Source organism: Aricia agestis, chromosome 7 (genome assembly GCF_905147365.1).
Source record: "Aricia agestis chromosome 7, ilAriAges1.1, whole genome shotgun sequence".
Classification (NCBI taxonomy): domain Eukaryota; kingdom Metazoa; phylum Arthropoda; class Insecta; order Lepidoptera; family Lycaenidae; genus Aricia; species Aricia agestis.
Window position 1 is genome coordinate 5,201,202 of NC_056412.1, and position 22,933 is coordinate 5,224,134.

General features: G+C 40.2%; 1 protein-coding gene across 1 annotated transcript in view; it reads right to left on the bottom strand.

Moving 5' to 3' along the window:
- Positions 1–310: 310 nt before the first annotated feature.
- LOC121729003 (protein O-mannosyl-transferase Tmtc3) overlaps positions 311–22,933 on the bottom strand; it is a 210,860-nt gene continuing 188,237 nt past the window's right edge. Inside the window, exons 3-13 of the mRNA XM_042117373.1 lie at positions 17,457–17,538; positions 9,809–9,908; positions 7,601–7,716; positions 6,185–6,384; positions 4,001–4,205; positions 3,482–3,745; positions 2,707–3,192; positions 2,143–2,329; positions 1,709–1,820; positions 1,274–1,442; positions 311–842 (exon numbers count right to left, since the gene is read on the bottom strand). Of these exons, the coding sequence (XP_041973307.1) occupies positions 570–842; positions 1,274–1,442; positions 1,709–1,820; positions 2,143–2,329; positions 2,707–3,192; positions 3,482–3,745; positions 4,001–4,205; positions 6,185–6,384; positions 7,601–7,716; positions 9,809–9,908; positions 17,457–17,538 (2,194 nt within the window). The 3' untranslated portion in view covers positions 311–569. The remainder of the gene's footprint in view (positions 843–1,273; positions 1,443–1,708; positions 1,821–2,142; positions 2,330–2,706; positions 3,193–3,481; positions 3,746–4,000; positions 4,206–6,184; positions 6,385–7,600; positions 7,717–9,808; positions 9,909–17,456; positions 17,539–22,933) is intronic.

Below are 22,933 nucleotides of genomic sequence, written 5' to 3' on the forward strand. Positions count from 1 at the left end.
CACGTCGTCGGCACACAGGACAAAGGTAGAGTCACCGGTGAAATAACTCCGAACGATCGACGTGCCGATCCACGACCAAGCTCAACGCTAATTATTATCTCTAACACGTAACGTTATCGTATCCTGCTATCTATTCAGCATCAGCGGTTGTCGTGACGAAGCAACAAACAAAACTCAGCTGCTGCATCACCTTCTGAGCGCCCTCACTACGTCCGATCCGGACTAGTGAAAATACCGTCCGGAACAGACGTACCATCGAGGAAATTGATTACTACGGAGTTGACAGACCAACGTCATTTGGTCGGAGTTTGACGTAACGCGACCAAACTACGTAGGTCTCCATCTGCCTAGGAATCACCTTCTCTGATAGTACAACTATTCCACGAAAGCTTTCGCACTAAATCCGGCATCGCATACTTCTTTCCGTCGTCCGGGATGCGGTCGGATACGGATCGGACGTAGCGCGAGAGCGCTCCTACTCCGTTTCTATATAATTTGGCATATCCTAAACATTGCTCCCGAGATTAGCCGAAGGTTCACGACAATCGCCGACGCCTACCCTGAGGGATTTAGTCAGTCTCGTGGGGGTCGGGCGGGTGCTGCGGGATGTAGTTCCACCGCGCGCGGACCGCGTCGTTCGCGTGCGCCCGGGAGCCCGACGTCAGTCGTCCTCGCACGACGTTGAGATGGCGCTGGATGTAGGCCTCCGCCGGCGCGAGCTCCACGGCCCGCGTCAGGCACTTCTCGGCCAGCTCCAGTTGGCCGCGCTCCACCGCCACCACGCACAGGTTGTGCAGCGCCTGCACGTTGTCCGCCTCCAGCTCCAGGATACGAAGGTAGCACTGGAAATTGAAAAAATTGATACTATTACTTCGATTGACCTAGGATATGTCCGGTCTTTCGATAGAATACTACAGCTTAACAGATTTCTAATTAATAAAGTTCAATTACTGACTTAATGTGACAGGTGGCCTTAAAGCTTGTTTTATTCCCTCGCGCTAGAATAATTTACTTAACATAATTTCTTTAGATCAGAGACCTTACAATGTTAGAAACAAATAAAGTCAGGCTTCGTTCAACATTTCAGTCTTTCTGGCAAACGGTCAGATGGACTTCGTGGTCACATTAAACTTTAGCGTCAATCTAGTTAACCGAAGATTTTGTAACGAAATTTTAGGTGATACCACCAGTTCGAGACGTGGACCTCAATTCACCTCGCCACTTCGTGTAGCCACATCAGAGGCACAAATTTTTAAGCCCTAAAGCAACTCACAGCTTCGGCAGCATCCAAGTCTTTGACGGAGTTGATGTAGATGTCTCCGAGCAGGACGAGGGCCTTGATGTGGTCGGGGTGGTGTCGGACCAGCTGCTTGAGGAACGGCGCGGCCTCCAGGGGGCGGCGACGGTCAGCCAGGAGCAGAGCCAGGTTGAACAGAGCCGATCTGAAAACATATGTAAGAATGCTGTGAACGTTGTACCATTGGAGAAATATTTAGACAAAGTTGGCCGGACCCAAGTCATTCGGAACACGTCAATATAATAATTATGACTCAGGCATACTACTCCTTAATTCAATATTTTTTCATCTTTGTCTTTCTGGCAAACGGTCTCAAACACTGGGCGAGGGCTACATAAATCGAGGGCTGCCAACATCTATTATACTTAGCCAAAACATTTGACTCAAAATAGTTTATTGACATAAACTCACCGGAAGTCTGGTTTGAGGTGCACGGCGGCGCGGAACCAGTGCTCGGCGCAGTCAGCGTCGCCCTCGTCCATACACACCATGCCCAGGTTGAAGTGCACGCGCTCGTTCGTCGCTGCGACACACGAAATTATTCACAATATTATAGATTATGGGGGATATGCATAAGCTTGTCATGCAGACGATTCACGAAGTAGCTAATTCAGTAGTCTTTATGTTAGAAAAATAAGTTTAGTTAATTAGTTCAAGGCACTTTTGTGCTTCAAAATAATTTTCCACATAATAACTTTTACAAGTAAAACTGTAACTCCATCCGATCAAATATAAGTCGCGATGCCTTTTTACCATAGAGACACAACTGTTTTATTAGATATCTTAAAGACAACGTGCGCAACGGAGCTGCAAACAGCAAACTGGTGTCGATGGTGGACACTTACAGTCCCTAACGAGTAGTTTAAGCAGGCGTTCCTTGGCGAGGTCCCGCAGGTCTGCGGCGCCCAACTCCTGCAGCAGGATGGCGGAGTTGAGCAGCGCCTGCTCGTGCTCCGGCTCCAGCTCCAACGCCTTGTCGAGATACGCCAGCGCCTGCGACGCCTTGCCCTGCTCCAGAAGGACTACTCCGAGCTGCAAAGTATTTCAGTCCATTTTACACCCTAGTAATAAAAACCCGTCTTTGATAAAAAAAAACACGGAAGGCAGTGTTGATTTAATCTGAAGTCTGCATCTTTGCAAAAACTTCGTGAGGCTAAACTGAACATTTTTGATCAATTTTCCAATCGCCGGGTTTTTATTGTCAAATACAATATACTTACTTTAAAGTCAAAATTAGCATAATGTAGCATCGAAGAAATTGATTCATAGGCCGGTGTAGTTTGGTCGCATTATGTCAAACCCAGCCGACAGATCACAATTAACATTGAGTTGACATGATTCGACCAAATGACGTTGGTCTGTCAACTGCCTATGAATCAACTTCCCCGATAGTACTTAACAATACTTACGTTATAGTAAATATCCGGGTTGGTACTGTCATACAGCAGCGCCCGTTCGTACACCTCTTGCGCCTCCTTGGTCCTGTTCAGTTTGATCAGGATGTCGCCTCGGTTGATATAGGCCTGGGTGTAGTCCGCCCGCATGCTGATCGCCTGTCTATACAGCAGGTCCGCTTCCTCCAGGCGCGACGTGTTCTTGGATATCAGATTCGCCAGATTGAGGAAAACGTTCAGATGATTCGGGGCGATTCTGGCCTGGTACGATTCGCCGGGCTTGGCCTTGGGCAGAAGCGATTTGGCTTTGACGTAGGCCTCCTCGGCCTCGCGGTACTTGCCCAGGTGGTTGTAAGTCCGGCCGACGTTGATGTGGGCTCCGACGTCATCCGGCTGGACGCCGACGGCCGTTTTGAAGAACTCCAGCGCCTCGGAGTACTTCCCCTCCCCCTCGAGAGCGTGGCCGACGTTGTTGTACAGCTTCGCATTGTTTCTGTTTACCTGTAACACAGAAATTGTCTCAAAGAGCACAAGGAGAGCAATGTTTCGTATAATTCACAAAAAATCTTTAAAAAAATGATCAATGGATGTACCAAAGGGACGTACCTACTATCAGAGAATTTTATTTATATGTAGAAGATTTGATTCATAGATGACGTATCTACGTTACTTGGTTGGGCTATGTCAACAATTCACAAGTTGTGATTTATAATATCATTGACTAACATAACCCGACCAAATAACGAAGCTCCTCCTATGACTAAATGTATGTAAGTTTAAAATTACGAACCTTCAGTCCAGACGCGAATATGGTGTACTCAGATTTCCAGTCCCAGTTTCGTACGTACGTCTTGGCGCTGAACGCCACGATCAGGGTAACAAGCAGAGCTCCGGCCAGCCTGGGTCGTTTCTTTGCGAATAGCCTGAAGCCTTGGGCGATGAGCAGACACCAGCCCATCGATGGCATGTACAGAACCCGTTCGGCCACTACGAAGCCCACAGGGAAGAACAGGTTCGACGCCGGTATGAATGGCAGCACCAGCAGCGCTAGACCCTGAAAATATATGGCGTACAAGTTATTAGCCTTAGCTTTCTGAAAAATTCCACACCAAAATGTCCCAAATGTTTTATTTTTGTGGGCGTCGTAAACTAATCAGGAATAAATTACGTTTTCTTAACATTTAAAATATTATGGCTTCTTTAGAAAAGTTATTCACCAACTTCACCAAGAATCAGGATACCTTAGAAGGCAGGGAGGTAGGCAGAGGGGAGGAAAACTCGAGGAAACGACTACGTGTGTTAGACTAACCATAGATAGAGCAGAGGAGCGAGTCCTCAGAGCCTGTACCCCAGCGACCAGGAGGGATACAGCGAGGGCCAGGGTGGCAAGGTTGCGGGGGTCGTCCCAGGACTGCAGCAGCGGTACGGTTCCCATGGTCCAGTCGCAGCACAGCGCCTCAGGCAGCGTCAGCAGCCACGTGTTGAGGGCGGGCAGGTAGGCGAACGTCAGATGTCTGAAGGGTTAAGAGTTCAATATTATAAAGTATTTTATACAAAAACAGATAATTTAAAAACTTGATAAAAGTTATCAATATATTTGAAACTTTTTGTTAACACCAAATACCAATACTGTACAATTTTCGCCTGTTGCATTGCTGTCGCAATATACGCCACCAATGACGTCAACAACAGGTTAATTAGATGTTATTTGAAAACAAAAGAATGCTCAATAATATTTTTGTTATCTGTCTGTCAAGAACCGCCCGAGAAAAAAATCTATATTTAGAAACTTTTTCAAGTTTGTTTATCGTTCGTAAGATAAATTTTACTTGAGATGTGATGTTTTAACAATACCAAAATCTGATTGAAAAATCAGCCCCAAAAGCTACCTAAAACTGTGAAATGAAACAAAATCATTGCCTAAAGTTTAAAGCAGGCATCGTGAAGAAATGAACCCATTTTGCTAGGTGTGATCTTTAAATTGATCTACTTTGTTCAATAAATAACTATTGCCTAAGCTATACGAAGGTGATATGAATATTTCAGGCTTAATCGAGGAGAAGGTAGCAATCTATTACTTATTTAAGTAATCGATATAGGGCTGAGCTTAACCCGTAAACACTATTGCGACTATAAAATGTATGTGTAAAATTTCACCTGAATCTATTTCGAATAAAAGTAGAATAAATTTATACGTGGGAGAGCCATGCTTCGGCACGAATGGGCCGGCTCGACCGGAGAAATACCACGTTCTCACAGAAAACCGTCGTGAAACAGCGCTTGCACAGCGCAAGCGCTGTTTCACGACGGTTTTCTGTTTCGCCGAGTGAGTTTACCGGAGGCCCAATCCCCTTCTTTACCCTCCCCTATTCCCTTCCCTTCCCATCCCTACCCTCCCCTATTATCCTATTCCCTCTTAAAAGGCCGGCAACGCACCTGCAGCTCTTCTGATACTGCGAGTGTCCATGGGCGACGGTAGTTGCTTTCCATCAGGTGACTCATTTGCTCGTTTGCCCCCGTATTTCATAAAAAAATAATAATAATATTCTGGTAAAATAAGGCTCTTATTGTTTCGACATCCTAAATTTAACTCCACTTAAATTAAGTGGGGCTCGGTGTTATGTTTGTATATTTCTGTCAATCAGTTTCAGTAACTGCAGACTGCGTAATTTTTAGGGAATCTAAAGTTATAGGCCAACCGCTAAAATATATAATTCTTAATTTCATTCTTTATAAACAAAATAATAACATTATGTAAAGATACCCATTGTGTCCTTGTTGAACAGGCCGTAATTGTTTTGGGTTTAGAATATTATTAATACTAAAGTCTTTAAAAGTCGTTCGATCTAATTGTCGGCGTTGATCGATTGGTTTAGCTTGAATAAATTACGAAGGGGCCGTCCATTAATCACCCTCTTGGTGATACGTAGTGAGTTTTAAGACTAAACCCCCTCTACAAAAATCTTAAAATTTAAATAAGTATTATATTTAAATACAAGTATTTAAAACGTGATATCTTACTACACGCTGTGTTATTTTCGTAATTTTTATTAAACCCCTCTTTCAAGCTTCACGTGCTTGGACAACCCTGAATCCTTATTCGTTTAATAATAATTAATTTAAGCTGTAGGCCTGATGTAGTTATAATCCGCTTGTTGTCTGTTTTACAAACACCCGTTAAGCCTCGTATATTTTATCCGAAAATTCTGTCGCTACTTGATACTGCAGGCAAAATTTTGGGGTAAGTTGTTAGCCTTCTATGTCGTGACGCTGGAGCGTCCGCCAGTTATTTTTAACCGACTTAAAAAAGGAGGAGGTTTCTCAATTCGACTGCATTAATAAAATATTTTTTTTTCGTTTGTTCGCGGATAACTTTGTGGTTTGTTAAGCGATTTCGATGATTCTTTTTTTACTGGACAGAAGATACTTCGTAGGTGGTCCCATGGCAAAGAAATACTGTTTGAAATGGTTTTTTTGTTTAAAATCTACTTACTTGGCGGGTGGGGGCGAAGCGCCGGCGGGGTTATCGAAGCGGGTGAACACGGGCAGCTGCGCGCCCATCACGTGGAGTCTGGCGGCCAGCAGCGCCAGCGTGGCACAGCACACCGTCGCCATGCGCCGCGCCGCCTCCGTGCAGGCGCAACTCCAGGTGCCCCACGACTCCATCCACGACTTCCCAGAGGTGTTGCGCCGCTAGAATTAATGATTGTATCATACAACACGAGCCATGACAAAGCGAAGTTTATAAAACAGCACACAGCGGCACAACCTACCTAATATTTATAAAATTATTGATTCGCTTAAAAGTATGACTAAGTATTTGATAAAATAAATACAATGTATGAAAATGTTGTTACATATTATTTTAAAATATTATGTTGGATATTTAAAAAAATGAGTGTTTCTGCCGCTGCGTTAAGAGTTTGGGAGGAAGGTGCTAACAAAGCTTTGGCACTTCACGAAATCTTTAGAAATATGGAATTATTTGTTGACTACCGAGTATCTCAATTTTTAACAACGCAGGTCGGCCCTTTAAAACGTTCGACATTACAAAGATTAATATTTCCTATTCAAATTTAAAAGAAAAGCAATCCCCAAAAGGTCGAGAGCCCTGAAAAGAACGCCAGCTTAATCAAGATGAAAGCATCGAGATAGGTAACAAAGGCTATTATATATTACAGCCTCAAGTTAAGGTAACTGTTTATAAAATTGCCGCCATTTTTGAAATAATGAAATCAACTGAAAATTGGAATTTCGAAGTCCGCGATAAGGAGGCCATTTGCCGCGCGCAAACATTTGCCGAGCTAGGAAAATGTTGTTTGCATTACGAATAGGTGGAATAATAGTCTAGTTAGGGATGTTCGGCTTACACAACTTTGTTACACTTCTAGTTCGTATTGTGGTACTCTTTGTTATTCTCTGTATTTTTTATGTAGGTACTTACTAAACTTTTTTCTTGTAACACACTTAGGGCCTGTTTCACCACTTCCTGATAAGTGACGAAGCTATCCACCAATTAACTTGACAGATGAAATATGGAGAATCTGTCAAAAAAAGTTGTGAATAGCCTATTCGGAACTTTATCAGAAAGTGGTGAAGGTTCCTTAGTGATATTTTTTAAAATTACGAAGTTTTCTCTTGCCTACGTAAATATTCTTTAAAACGCAAGCACCGAGGCATTCCCGTAATGAATTCCCGCAAGCGCCATCGCGCCACAGCGATGCGCTACATCAAATCCCATACATTTTTGACATCTAACTTCGTTATCTAAACTAGCGAATTCAACTTGACTCCATCATCTAAGCACTCCTGATTACTAATAAGTTACTACGTAAACTCAAGTTTTGCCTACGGGAACTCCGTGTGCTATGAAACCCTGTAACGCTCTAGAACAGAAGTAAGCAGGTACCTTCTGCGCGACAAAGATCTCGTAGACCACGCAGACCCCCGTGACGGTGATGCCCTGCTCCTTGCACAGCATCGCCACTCCCACGCACACCGTACACAGCACCACGTACAGCCAGCCTGGAACAATACATGTGTTAGGGCCAATTCCTACGTCAATTCAGACCGCAACGCAAATTGGTATGGATTTGACAGAATTAATTGCGTGAGATGCACCTCTCCCATTTCTATAGACTATGGCCATAATCTAGGGATTCTATTTATTTTAACTAGATGATGCCCGCAACTCCGTTGCGCCAAAATTCGTTTATTGCGCGGGAATCGTACATATTTCATTCCGGGATATAAACTATCCTATGTCCTTTCCCAGGACTCCGAGTAGGTTGTTGTTGCAGCTCAATCGGCTTAGTGTTTTGGATGTGAACAGGTAACAGATAGACAGACAGACAGCCACACTTTCACATTTATAATATTTTAAATTATTTAGAATAACACTGACAAGCCATGGAATCTTGCTGACATACTTTATCTGATAGACATGGTATTATAAGTACCACGTAGGAGACGAAAGTTTATTATAATACCAACGCTGCGAACAATTCTGTTTTATGTAGAAAATTTTGCAAACACGAGCGCACGGTATATAAAACTTTATGGCATTGTACCTCGAATGTTTGTTTTAATAACTTAAAGCCGCTTAAATATAAACGGAGCACAGATAAGAACGAAACACTCATACATTACCCTAAAGCGTAAGGTTTATGTTCATTATTTTGGAACTAGCGCCGCAGGCGATTCAGCGAAGTTCTCCGATAGGGCTTATCACCCACTCCACCGTAGGGCAGAGGGCCGAGGGGAGGGGTAACGATATCACGCTAAAGCCCTTCTTTACTGCCAGCTCGGAGTTGTCAGTTCCGAGTCTGTGTGTTAATGCTGGCAGTTAAGATACCGTGGAAGTGGCAAATAAGTTATCATTATATTTTGAAACGCCAAATCTTGTCTACTCGAGTAGACTTGAGGACATCTAACGGAATTATAAGCCGTGCTCACTCCTCACAGTAATTTGACATACTGTATTTGTTTCGGGTTTTTAGTGCAGGATCGAATTTGTAGATGGTTTGAATTGTAGGAACTCTAGTTGAGAACTAAGTAAAGATTTGCGTAATAAAAAGCATGTCCCTCAGGCCGACCTCGGGGTTTACGCAACATGTTTTCTTTGTTGCTTCTTTTAAATAGACCCGCCGATCAAAATGTATGGAAGTGAAATTATATGTGTCAATAATGTTTATAGTACCTGGATAACCGAGCTTTGCTCGGTATAGCAAACCCTCATTGACTTCGTGTTACTTAATAACACCATCTGCTGGTCGTTAAAACAATTAGTTGCTAACAAAATAGTATTATTATTCGCCAATAGATGTCAGGAAGAGTCATATATTTATACGTGGGAGAGCCATGCTTCGGCACGAATGGGCCGGCTCGACCGGATAAATACCACGTTCTCACAGAAAACCAGCGTGAAACAGCGCTTGCGCTGTGTTTCGCCGAGTGAGTGAGTTTACCGGAAGCCCAATCCCCTACCCTATTCCCTTTCCTACCCTCCCCTATTCCCTTCCCTTCCCTACCCTCCCCTATTACCCTATTCCCTCTTAAAAGGCCGGCAACGCACATGCAGCTCTTCTGATGCTGCGAGTGTCCATGGGCGACGGAAGTTGCTTTCCATCAGGTGACCCGTTTGCTCGTTTGCCCCCTTATTTCATAAAAAAAAAAAAATAATTCAGTTTATCGATTATCGATTAAACACGAATAAAAATACATTTTCTGAAAATGATTCCTAGCTAGATCGATTTATCGCTCTCGAAACCCCCTATACACTAAATTTCATGAAAATCGTTGGAGCCGATTCCGAGAGATTATCGAACGCTTATGTCAATTCCATACATTTTTGGTCGGCGATTCTCTAAAGGAGATATTATAACGAAAACGTGTTGGCTAAGGTCTCCCGCCTCCGAGATCATATTGTTTTTATATTCGGTTGTCACTATAGATCACATAAAAATTGCACTATTTTGTCGGTAGGCGAGAATTTTAAAATGATTTAACTTCACGCGGGCCTCTGATAAAGTCCCAAAGGACCGCATGCAGGCCGAAGGTTGAGAATAGCTGCTATAGATGGACTCAGGAGTTGCAGTGGTGAAATGTGGTCACTCACCTGTGGTGCGCCTTCGGGAGGCTGCGCGAGCGTAGAAGAGTAGAGCTGCGAGGAAGAACAGAGACGACAACATCTCCGCCCGACCGACCACTCCAGTTACCTGCCAATCATAGAGATACATATTATTATATTAGTGGTTAGTACAATGCATCGGTATAGGGAGAAACTCATTTTTTACAAAATCTTGTGGCTTACGAAGGTTTGCTACTGCTTTGGCCTTTGGACAAAACTACCACACCGGTTTCGGTGACGGTGGCCGGTTTCATTGAAACCAAGCTAGTTACGCAGTAGTAATTTTATAATGCCCAAGTGTGTTCGCAGTACACAAGAACACTCTCTATTCCTTTACTCTATTATTACCCAGTGGGACGGAAGACCGTCACGACTGGCGAGAGATCAGGCGCAGGATCGAATTTTTGCATGCCCATCCGACGCAGAAATTATCTTACTTGTCAGATGATCAGGTGATAAGCCTGCATTGTCCTAACCAAACTTGGAAATAACATGTTTCCAACGCGGGAATCGAACCCACGACCTTCGAGTCAAGAGCCACGCTCTAAACCACTGGACCACGGAGGCGTTGCTTATAGGACCCTTAACCCAGGAGATGATAATTTAATTATCATCTCTTGGGTTTATTTAGACAATTTCCATTTAACCCGATTCCGTCAATATCGTGAATAAATTATTCGACTTGAAGATCGACGTACTTCCAGCTAATAATTCGTTAATGTTTCATCCGGTAATAGTCGGGAATAATTTAACCGTGGTATCGCTTGACAGGTTTAGGTCCGATTTCTGTGGTTAAAGTTAATGCTCGAATTAGTATCACGTTACCTCTCTCGTTTTTCATAGTAATGAAAGAGAAGACTTGACATTTAAACAAGCTATTTTAACACTAACAGACGTTGGTGAAATTGGGTCTTAAAACTGCAAATCTAAAAATACTACGACACTGACCATAATATACACCTAAGAGACGAATACATAGGAGGAATCGGATTATTTTTGTCACGCTATTAACAGGTGTCTGATGTTTAAGACTCTATTTTTGGTTAATATATATTTTGTGGTCAAACTTTTGAAAGGCTTATGTTTTTTAAAGAAGAATAATTATACTTTGTCTATTTACAGTAAAATAGTTATTTTATCATAATTTCTTTATGTTCTTGTCAAATTCCCTAATACCACTTTAAGCATTAACCAATAACCAGCAGTTTCGGTGATGGGGGCCGATTGTATTGAAACCAGACCGTAATTTTTAAATAGTGAGTAATTTTTTATAGTGCCCAAGAGTGTGCACTGTGCGCAGTACACAAGAAGACTCTCTATTCCTTTACTCTTATAAGCCAGTGGGACGGAAGACCAACACGACTGGCTAGAGCGACTTTTGACATTTCCATCCGACGCCTGGATTATCTTACTTGTCAGACAATCAGGTGATCAGCCTGCATTGTCCTAACCAAACTTAGAAATGACATGAAAAAAAATCACATCATTATAAAAAGATTCTAGGGCGACAGCATTTCAAGTATAAAATTAGAATAGTTAACATTTTCAAGGTATAAAAAGTGGACGTGGACTTCTTGCAGCGGAGATTGTGTGTACGCTAGATTAAACGTTTGTGCAGGGACAAACACAGTTAGGGGGTCCAGGACCTAACCAGGTCCTCGAGCGCAGGCTGTTTGCGTACAAACAATACGTATACGGAATTAAAGTAAAACAGTTTGTTCTGCACTCCCGTTGCGACAGAACGAACGTTTTACCAGCGCAAGTCGGTAAATATTAGTTTAAATTAGCGAACCTACTTTTCGAAACCGAACTTTCTGACTTGATCTCAGTTTCGGCCGAAACCGAAACAAAAAAAGGAAATGAAATGCATTGATATGAAAATCGAAAAACAATATTTATTTAAAAATTGTTTAGAAAGTGTTTAAATAGTTTCTCAAGGTAAATTCCCAAATTGATGATAGGAAAACTAACTCACAATTAAGGGGATAATAGACGCTAGATGGAAAAAAATCTCTGTTTTTCGATGCAGTTATCTAAGTAGGTTGAAAAGCAAATTGGTTGAAATTTTTTTTTATTTAAAATACTTTAACAAAGGGGTTATAAATATTTTTAAGTTTTAATAAATGTTATAACCGTAATAAAAAAAATACGTAGAACGCTGATTTAAAGCAATTATGTCAGAAAGTATGTGATCAATTACTTTCATTTGTTTATGTAAAACTAGGTATTCGTTATTCTAAGCGTTTTTAGTAAGTAATATTAAAGAATTTGGAATAGAAATATATACTTTAAATGATTACCTCCAAACCTACTCCAAACACTATTATCCAAAACTACGCTACTGGACTTTTTCTTAGCAAATTTTTCAAATCAAATCAAATCAAAAATCAAATCAAAATCATTTTATTTGCTTAGGAATATGGTACAATAAGGTGTTAGCTTTTTCATTTTCCACATATTCTACTACAATGAGTGTGCAAATATTATTACAAGATACTAAGGTTAATGTATTACCAAGTCGTATGTATTACCAAGATTTATTATATAGAAATAGAAATGTCGATACTTAATTAATTATTGATTTATTACATTACAATAGATAGGTGCATTTTATAATTTGTCAAATATTTTTTCAGATATATATATATATATATATATATTATATATATATATATATATATATATATATATATATATATATATATATATATATATATATATATATATATATATATATATATATATATATATATATATATATATATATATATATATATCTGAAAAACACGTTAATTTTGTTTAAATTAACTCATTCATAATATTTTATCATCGAAGAATTCATTTACTGAATAATACATTTTGTTTAGAAGCCAGATGTATAGTTTATTTTTATATTGTTTTATGGTCATCTCTTTAAAGCAGTTAGGTAATTTGTTATAGATCCGAACTGCCATACAATACGCGTTTTTACTACAAATGTTGAGTCTTTGGTCAGGTATAACAAGTTTATGTTTATCTCTACTACTTTTTGTTGCTAAGTTCATTTTTTTTAGTAAAGAAGCGATCTAGATTGTTCTGCACAAAAACACCAACGTCAAAAATATACTGACAAGGCAGCGGCAGTATTTTAAATTTTTTGAACAACGGCTTACATGTTTCAAAATATTTAGCGCTCGATATACATCTGATACATTTCTTTTGTATTTTGAAGACTCTGTGCATGTCTACGGAGTTGCCCCATATAACGAGACCATAGCGAAGAACAGAGGCAACATGCCCATGATACGCTATGGTTGCTGCTTGAACAGACACTGTGTGTTTTAGATTGAATAGTACGAACATATACTTTTCCAATTTAATACAAATTTTATCGATATGTTCCTTCCATGTGCATAAATAATCCACAGTTAGGCCTAAAAATTCAGTCGATTCTGTCTCTTGTATTTCAACGTCACCGAAATTTACTTTTAATTTATAGTTTGTATTTTGTTTACGAGTATGGAAGTGAACTAGTTTTGTTTTACTTAAATTCATTTGTAAGTTGTTATTTTTTAGCCAATTTGATGCACACCGCAGAGTTTTAGTTATTTCGCTTTTGATGTCACTTTCTTTAGTTCACCTGATAAGAAGCTATTTAATTTTCTAGCCTCTGTAATCCCCTTTTTTAATTCGAAAAACCGTCGATAAAATCATCGTACTATTTCTTTTTTGTTTGTTGATGACAGTTCAAGGCGCCAGTCATTCTCTCACCACCTCTCTCACTATTGGCTATCTCAGATCGATGCCATTTCCCACTTCATTAGCGCCGAATGCCGATCCAGCGGGGAATGTGGACATTAATTACTACAAACGGATTAAGGGCTTTGGATTTACATCTGGCCGTGTTCGCAGTTTGCTCACTGTAAAGATTGGATTAACATACCACGAGTTGATCAATTTACCTCATAGTCCATTGAAATGTTACATGAGCTTTGCATTTATTAGAGGACGCAATTTTATTTTTGGTATATGTTAGAGGGTGGGGGGGGGTCAACAGAAGCTTAACCTCAAGGGTCGCCACCCATGTCCCCCGGCCGCCATCTTGAAAAAAGGGGTGACAACACTATTCAATCAAGAATGAAGAAAAACGAATAGCATATCAGCCACGACACGAATTTCGCTTTTTGATCTTTTTGTGATTGCCAGAACGCGTCGTGGCCGTTTTCATTAGAGCCACAACGCAAATTTCGCGTCGTGGATGTTTTTTTTTTAATGAAATAACCCCTTATTTGCCCCCGCAAACGAGCAAACGGGTCACCTGATGGAAAGCAACTTCCGTCGCCCATGGACACTCGCAGCATCTGAAGAGCTGCAAGTGCGTTGCCGGCCTTTTAAGAGGAAATAGGGTAATAGGGGAGGGTAGGGAAAGGAAGGGAAAGGAATAGTTGAGGGTAGGGAAGGGAATAGGGTAGGGGTTAGGGGATTGGGCCTCCGGTAAACTCACTCACTCGGCGAAACACAGCGCAAGCGCTGTTTCACGCCGGTTTTCTGTGAGAACGTGGTATTTATCCGGTCGAGCCGGCCCATTCGTGCCGAAGCATGGCTCTCCCACGTATACGTATATGTTTCACTGTGACTACAGTCTACAACGCGTTGTGAGCTATTTTTCCGCTCACTGAGTCTTTTCGGTCTTCCGTAAGTTAGTAGTAATCCAGTGGTTTAGAGGTCTACGGCGGGTCTTGATTCTGAGGTCACTTTTTAATTACCAAACAATGATGGCTGATCACCCGATCGTCTGACGAATAAAATAGTTTATGTGTCGCTTGGGCATGAAAAAGCCGATCGTGTTTCTGGCCAGCCATCCGTTTCAATGAAATCGGTTATCGTCACCGAAAGATTTGACCGTTGGTTTGAGTTTTGTTATCGTTATTGTAAAGTTGGTGCAACTCGCTCTTAAATAATATAATGCAAAATTTTATGGTTTCAAACATCGGGAAGTTATGTCACTCTTGTAGTTTTGTTTGAAAAGTTCGCAAAAATAATGTTTATCTCCGCTGAAATATATCACCGCCAAATATATAACGTCATTTTGTGTTTAAAAATGAACCGATCCACATTTTATCAAATCAAAGCACTACAGACTGATCTAATTATCAGGTCAATTTCGGTGAAAAACCACCTTGACTTAAACCCGTACACGTTCGAGTGATTCGATTAAGCCGATCGATTTTCTGATGGCGAAAAAACCGATGTTTGCCCGTCATCAGAATCGATTATAGAAACGTTAAACTGATTGCACAAGCGAGCGAATCGAAATACAAATTTGGTTGATGGTTCTCGATAAACGGTTTTTAATTCGTTTACATAAGCCCACTGTGCTGAAACGTTATATAAAGAGCAGTCATGAAATTCTCGACTTCCATATATGAATTGATTTAGGGTTGGCAGATGCCCTTTAAGGTGTACTTACTACTTCTCTTTTGAAGTTTATTTTTTCAGGTTTTTGATAATATCGTTCAGAACGCTTCTTAAATAATGATATCGGTAGTTTTGTAATTCCCACCATTAGGTAAATAATACAATATTTAATATATTGATTACATAATATCACACATTTTTATTAATATTTGAATTATTAGATACTTACTTACTTTTTAAACGAGAAAATAATTTTACATAATCAGCCATAATTTTCATAAAATTTAGTATAAGTACATACTTAAATATGCCTACCTATTATGTTTTACTTTTTAGATTTCCGAGATCGATCCGTGCTTCTTTTACAAAGTTCTTAATCTTTTTTATGTCTCAATTATGACAAAAAATTTAAGAACTTGCAAGCTTCTTTAAAATTTAACGGTTTTACTACAAAATATTTAATCACCTGTTGAACAGTTGATTAGAAAAAAAATCATTACATAATGGCCTCAAAACAACTGTTCAATAGATGTTTAAATCTTTTGTGGTAAGACCAAAAGTGTTTTTCATTTCACTTAAAAATAACGTACAATCTAGTTAAACTAGTTGGTCACGATTACAATGAGGTGATACGTTTTGTCCACCTTAACCAATTGAAAATCACATTCTAATTCAGCATTCCGTTCAAATGTTCGGACATTGTCAAAGACTAATGAGTGTCAGCCCTAAGTGCTCGCCATAAATCAATTACAGAATCATTTGTCATTGACATGTGAGCAATGCGTGTGACAGCCCTATTGTTTCGCAGATTTTAATTCGAGTCGCAAATCGATACGTCATGGACTATCGACGGGGCTCATTCTCTGCGAGTTGACTGTTTTTAAGAGCCCGTACTATCTTTTCTACTGCTCTCTTCACACTCACGCCCGTCTTTCATATGCCGGGTGAAAAAGGACGATCGCCAAGTTAGCGGGCAGTTAAGGTTTTCTGGTTTTTAAAGGGTTTTTTTATATTAAAGTGGTAAAAAGTAATTCCAACAATTGTATAGACGACTTTCTCAACAGTACATTGTATTTTTTTCATACCGTTAAGACGTCAATACAATCCATAAACAGGTGATATTCTTTCTTTTACAGCAAAAATCACAAAACTGTCGCGGGTTTGAGTTGGATTATTTAAAGATACTTAAAAAAATAAAAAATCTATCAGCAACATTAGATTATAATTGAAATGATCTTACATGTTGTGCATTAAAACTTATAGAAATACTGTATTTTAACTGTTAAATTACGTCTGTAAAATGAGCAAAATCGGCAAAATTTCGTATACGGACTCTTAATATGGCATCACTTATTATTATCAGTACCTTTGTGATCGAGACTGCTTTAGTTATACCAAAAAAGAAAGAATATTATGTTATACTCGTATTGTATAACATAATGTTGCACCTGATGGAAAGCAACTTCTGTCGCCCATGGACACTCGCAGCATCAGATGAGCTGCAGGTGCGTTGCCGGCCTTTTAAGAGGGAATAGGGTAGTAGGGGAGGGTAGGGAAGGGAATAGGGTAAGGGATCGGGCCTCCGGTAAACTCACTCATTCGGCGAAACACAGCGCAAGCGCTGTTTCACGCCGGTTTTCTGTGAGAACGTGGTATTTCTCCGGTCGATGTGTGTTTAGAGTTACTGATAGTAAGATAAGAGAAAAGACAAACATAATATATTACAGAGAATTCAAGCGTTTTGGAAAAAACTTTGAGCGAGTTCGTTAAATAATACTACACATTGTCGTCCACATGTATTCATTTTACGCAAGTTTTCGTTTGGTGGTCTTTTGTATCGCACTGCTCGCTACATTAACCCTCCATGATAGATGACCACTATTCTTTACAGTATGAAAAGACTTTCGGGATAAATGTACCATGTCCTTTGACGATGTTTGTTTAGCCGTAACAAACTAAACTTGCTTTTAACCGTTCGTTAAAGATGAAAGAGGGTATCACTCAAGATAAAAAGTGCTTCGTTCGTTTAGACCAGCGGTACTCAACCTTGTTTATGTTAGCCACAAATACGTTGCAGTGACGGTGTCGCGGCCTAGCATAGGCAGGAATACGGAAAACGTGTGTATGTAATTATATAGTTTTGAAACCATATGATATTTATATAGAGCCAATGACATAAGTAAAAGAAGCGTGTTTCTTTAGTTTTTTTTAAACTATTATTATGTGTAAGGTGACTTACGGCTTCGCTGTGTATCGGATGTATGACGAACAGAAGGGCCGCGATGAAACTTGTGAACTCAGGAAGGAACATGCCGCACACCCTGAAACAAGCAAACATTTCAAAACTAAAGATACGCTATTCACTTCATACAACGAACACTATCATTAGACTTACTGCTTATACCGGGTGTAACGAAACCAATTCAACAATTAAACAATGTCATAAGTTATGAGTTATGACTCATAACTCATAACTTTAAGCGCTGCACTTTTAATACTTTCACAGTGAACTGTATAATAAGGGAGAAGGGATGCATACACATTACACATATACCACCCGAGAATACGTGAAGTCATGACCAAACTCGTACGGAATCGTACAAGCTAAGCCGCGAGTCGCGACACAAAATGTCTATGATATGTGTCGCGTCGCTCTGCTGCAGTGCGCAGCGCAGTGTTGCTTAGTGCAGTCGGTTTCTTACAGACCAACGGCACGTGTCGGCGGCAGTCGACGGCAGCCTACCACGACCTTTCCTAAAAATATCATGTTTCCAGAACACTTTGTTGTAAGATTACAATAACATTGCCGTACTTACTTTTTAAATATAATTTTACTAAAAAAACAGTAAAAAATGCAAAACATTGTTAAATTCGCTGTGAGATATTAATTATTTTAAGATCGTTAGCTTGACGTTAAAGTAATATTGCTTATCTGTCAAACGGTGTCGCTTAGTAGAGGTGGTGGTAGGCCCCCAGTTGTGATATATCGCCTAAAGGTAAGCGTCCACAGGGTGGTATCGTATGCAACGGACGTCTCGCATCAAACGGATAGATAATTTTTTTACAGTACGTCCGCTGAATCGGCAGCGTACGGATTACCGGCTAGCAGGTAGTAAATGAATGCTCAAAGGGGGGTGGAAAAGTCGAAAGCAGAAATTTTGACTTCGGAACTTTGTTTGGACAAATTTGAAGATAAACATACTGGCTAGTCTTTAATCCGTACGCTGCCGATACAGTGGGCGTACTATAAAAAAGTCCGTTTGATGCGAGACGTCCGTTGCGTACGATACCGACCTGTCGACGCTTACCTTTATTCGGTACATCACAACTGCAAGAGTGATAAACTGTCGACGGCTGCCGTAGTCTGCCGTCGACTGCCGCCGACGCGTGCCGCTGACACGTGCCGTTCGTCTGTAAGCGCTCTAACTTTAAAGATTGAAAGGTAAGAAAATAAAAAAGCTTCTTATTTTTGCAAAAACCTAAAATATTAGTCTCTATTTTCAGGATCTTTGCACTAAAACACGAAATCAGTGATAAGATTTTTTGCAGCTCCACAAAAAGTTATGTCGCTTTTTCACGATCCGCGATCGTAACGGTTCGATTATACTAAACGGTTTTCCAATAAGTTCATGTTGAAGCGATCAATCATCGGATTATAAAACGGGTCCTAGATTCTGCTCGAATCCGGCTTTAAAGCGGCTTCGTTCCAGCTACGATCAAACAGCGAAATGGTGTTAGAATAATCTGTACCTAGTCAAGCTAACGTCAAACAACTTTTTAAAACCTAAGTGGGCCCCTAGACGATAAATTTTATTGTGCAATATTATTGACTGTTTAGGGTTGATATTGAACGCACCCGCCTTTATCAAATAAATTGTTCAATGAAATTGCACAATAAAATTGATCGTCTAGGCGCCCACTAATATCATAAACTTTAAATTACTGTGACAACTAAATACTAATGAAATGCAAATAAGACACGAAGATTTACGAAACCCTTTGGCTAGAATTACTTTTTGTAATCTCCAAGGTCTGTTTAATATTAAAGAAATATGTAAATACTGAAAGCTCGGTTCTAGGGTTACATAAAAAGCGAATGCCCCGGAGGTTACTCAACAGGGAGTGCTGACATGAAAGGAATATCATATTTACGTACTAAAATGTGTAAGATTTTCTCAATGTATAATGAACGATACGGTTCGTGGGATTTTTTTTATGTGACCTTAAAATGTAGACAGCTTAGCATTTAATAATAACGTCATTAAAATGGAATAGTTTTTAAAGGTTTAAAAGTGTGTGTGTGCATGTTTCATTTATGAATTTCACCAAGAAACGAGCAACGGGCGTTTGGTGCTTTTTTTTTAATGAGATATTAAGGGGGCAAACGAGCAAACGGGTCACCTGATGGAAAGCAACTTCCGTCGCCCATGGACACTCGCAGCATCAGTAGAGCTACAAGTGCGTTGCCGGCCTTTTAAGAGGGAATAGGGTAATAGGGGAGGGTAGGGAAGGAAATAGGGTAGGGGATTGGGCCTCCGGTAAACTCACTCACTCGGCGAAACACAGCGCAAGCGCTGTTTCACGCCGGTTTTCTGTAAGAACGTGGTATTTCTCCGGTCGAGCCGGCCCATTCGTGCCGAAGCATGGCTCTCCCACGTATAACTTGCTTGCACATGCTTGGTGTTTGCATACCTTATTTGCTGTAGGCACTTGCGTTGCACCTAATCACCAGGATGGGGTAAACAGATCTATGTCTATTTATGCTAGCCTAATAATAATATTTGAAGGTATACATACGCTTTCTATTGTCATTTGGCCGTTTACTGAAACACATTTGTTACTTTACAAATGTAGATTAATGGTGTTAGGAATATCATTGACTCTGTATGCTGAGTTAGAACTTGTGTGCTTAGAAACAATACGACACTACTTTCAGAGTTTTTTTACCCCTGGTATAAGACTTATGCCGATGACGTAAGGATCATCATAGAAGCTCTGAAGTGAAATGATTCGAATATCCTCAGAGCGAAGGCCCATTGCTACGGAGCGTTGCGGCATCTCAGCGTCGATAGTGCCCCTAGCCAAGACGTTTTGTTTATTGTTTCTTTGCTCGCCATGAAGTCGATATTTGACTTGTGTAATGTCAAAGACATATTTTGCATTGCGCTTATTTGTTTTGCTTCAATCGCGATCAAATCCCCTTATGCTTAATCCGTTTCGCTCGGGTTGAATCTGAACTGGAGGTACGATGAGAAGGATAGCGATACTGAGATCGCATTGGGATTGAACCGTAAAACCACAATCAAAGCAGAATTGTAAACGAATTTAAATGATTTTGGTACAATTTTATGGACTCGGAGACATTTACAGATAATGTGTGTTCAATTTAATGAAGAGTTTCACGGGCTTATGTCGAAATCTTCAAATTTTAATTACAGTTAAGTAAGTAATAATTAATTTTCGTTTCTGAGAGCGACAGCCGACAGCCCTTGAAGATAGGGTTTTAGCACGAGGTCGGCGGCAACTCGCAGCGTAAGACAACGGTTACACGGTCAATCTGGCATCAGTTCAGTCCATCTGAGATTGACGCCAAATTGATGGCATAATAAAAAAATATCAGTCTATGAATGTGGGTAAGACGTTCAGTTTCGCGTCAATCTTTATCAGATTGATGAGAAACTGAACGTGTAACCTCCGACTAAGGGCCGGGACACATAAACGGGACGTCGTGTCGTACCACGATGCGGCGTCGTTTCACGATGCGACGTCGCGTCGTGGGAATCTACGACGAGCATCGTAAAAAAGACGTCGCGACATCGTAACGTGCCACGACGTCGCGTCGTAGAAACTCACGATGCGTCATCTTTGAATTTTGAATAACAACTGGCACTCACAGGAACGCATCGTGAGTTTCTATGACGCGACGTCGTGCCGTAGTGGTACGACACGATGTCGTATCGTGTTTATGTGTCCCAGCCCTTACGGATCAATCTGGCCTCGATTTTGTTCCATGCTCATAGCTGACGCCTCTGATTGAAAATCGGAGTCCATTCGGAGGAATCAAGCTTCAGGATGCACATTTCACTTCTATACTGTATCGCTAAAGCCATGGAAACTGTTTCAATCGATGTTTTGATTGAAACTTGAGTCATAGCTTTAGTGTCCATTTCGGAACAATACTGACTGATGGTACTAGTGTTAAATGAGATAACGCGAAGATACTCGAAAACTAGAATGTGTTTCTAACTGAAAGACATCTACAAGGTGTACCATAAAGTGATCATATTTAATACAGATTTAAATGTTTTACATTTAGTCCTGAAAGAATTACTTTTAACTTCTATGTTTCTATGAGTAACTCTACGCTTCAATGTCATAAATTTTTCAAAAAAAAAGGTATTGCAGGAAGGCAGGGAAGTTACACTGTAAACTAAAAAAGACAAAATTCATACATACCCAAACTTAGAAGTATTAAGTATACATATTAACTTTGTTTTTTGAAATATGATAGTACAATATTTGTACGTCATTGCTGCAAAAGAACAATATTAAGGTTGAAATAATAAATAAATGTTAATTAAAGAATTTTTCGGTCAGCATTGGGTCGGCAAGGAACACGAAGAAGCACAAAACAAGATCCCCGGGGCCTAAACATTTTCATTTTCCTAAAAATACATTTAGAAATATCATAAACGAGATTTTTAAGAAACATAATATTTTATTTAGAAAAACATTTTTGCCCCTCGACGACGTTGTGCATGGAAAATATTTTTCCGTGTTCATCCGGCCAGGCGCTGAATTACTTTAATGGGCCATTTAGTTAAGTTAAACAACGTGTAAATATGTGATAAGAAATAATAATTCCGTCTTTGAGTGAGAAGACGTCTTGTTTAAAAGCTTTTCTTCATAATACCTGACGTGTACTCGAGAAGTTTACAAGACGCGATTAAATTTTGCATTGAAAGTAAATTACTTTGCTCGAAACATTTAAGCTGTCTTTTTCATAAAAAGCTTAATAAACTTAACTTACAGATTTTAAAATGCATTTTTTTCTGGAAACATTTCACATAGGTATTCTAAGCAAAATCACGTTTCGTGTCATTTTATTTGATTAATATTAAGTATGTGAAAATTTCAGAAGCGTTTAGCTATCGTCTGGAGACAGACAGACAGACAACGAAGTTAAGACAGAGAAATAATTGAACTTATTTTGTTTGGCGGCTGAATCTTGCTTTTTTTTTAATGAAATAAAGGGGGCAAACGGATCACCTGATGGAAAGCAACTTCCGTCGCCCATGGACACTCGCAGCATCAGAAGAGCTGCAAGTGCGTTGCCGGCCTTTTAAGAGGGAACAGGGTAATAGGGAATAGGGGAGGGTAAGGAAGGAAAGGGAAGGGAATAGGGGAGGGTAGGGAAGGGATTAGGGTAGGGGATTGGGCCTCCGGTAAACTCACTCACTCGGCGAAACACAGCGCAAGCGCTGTTTCACGCCGGTTTTCTGTGAGAACGTGGTATTTCTCCGGTCGAGCCGGCCCATTCGCGCCAAAGCATGGCTCTCCCACGTATACGTATACGGAGCCCTAAAAACGAAATAATTGAACTTATTTTGTTTAGCGGCTGAATCTTACTTTCTGCGTTACAACGCTCACAAATTTCTAAAGGCGGCCCCGGCCTCATAACAAATGTATGTTTTTAAAATATACGGTTTCTCGCAT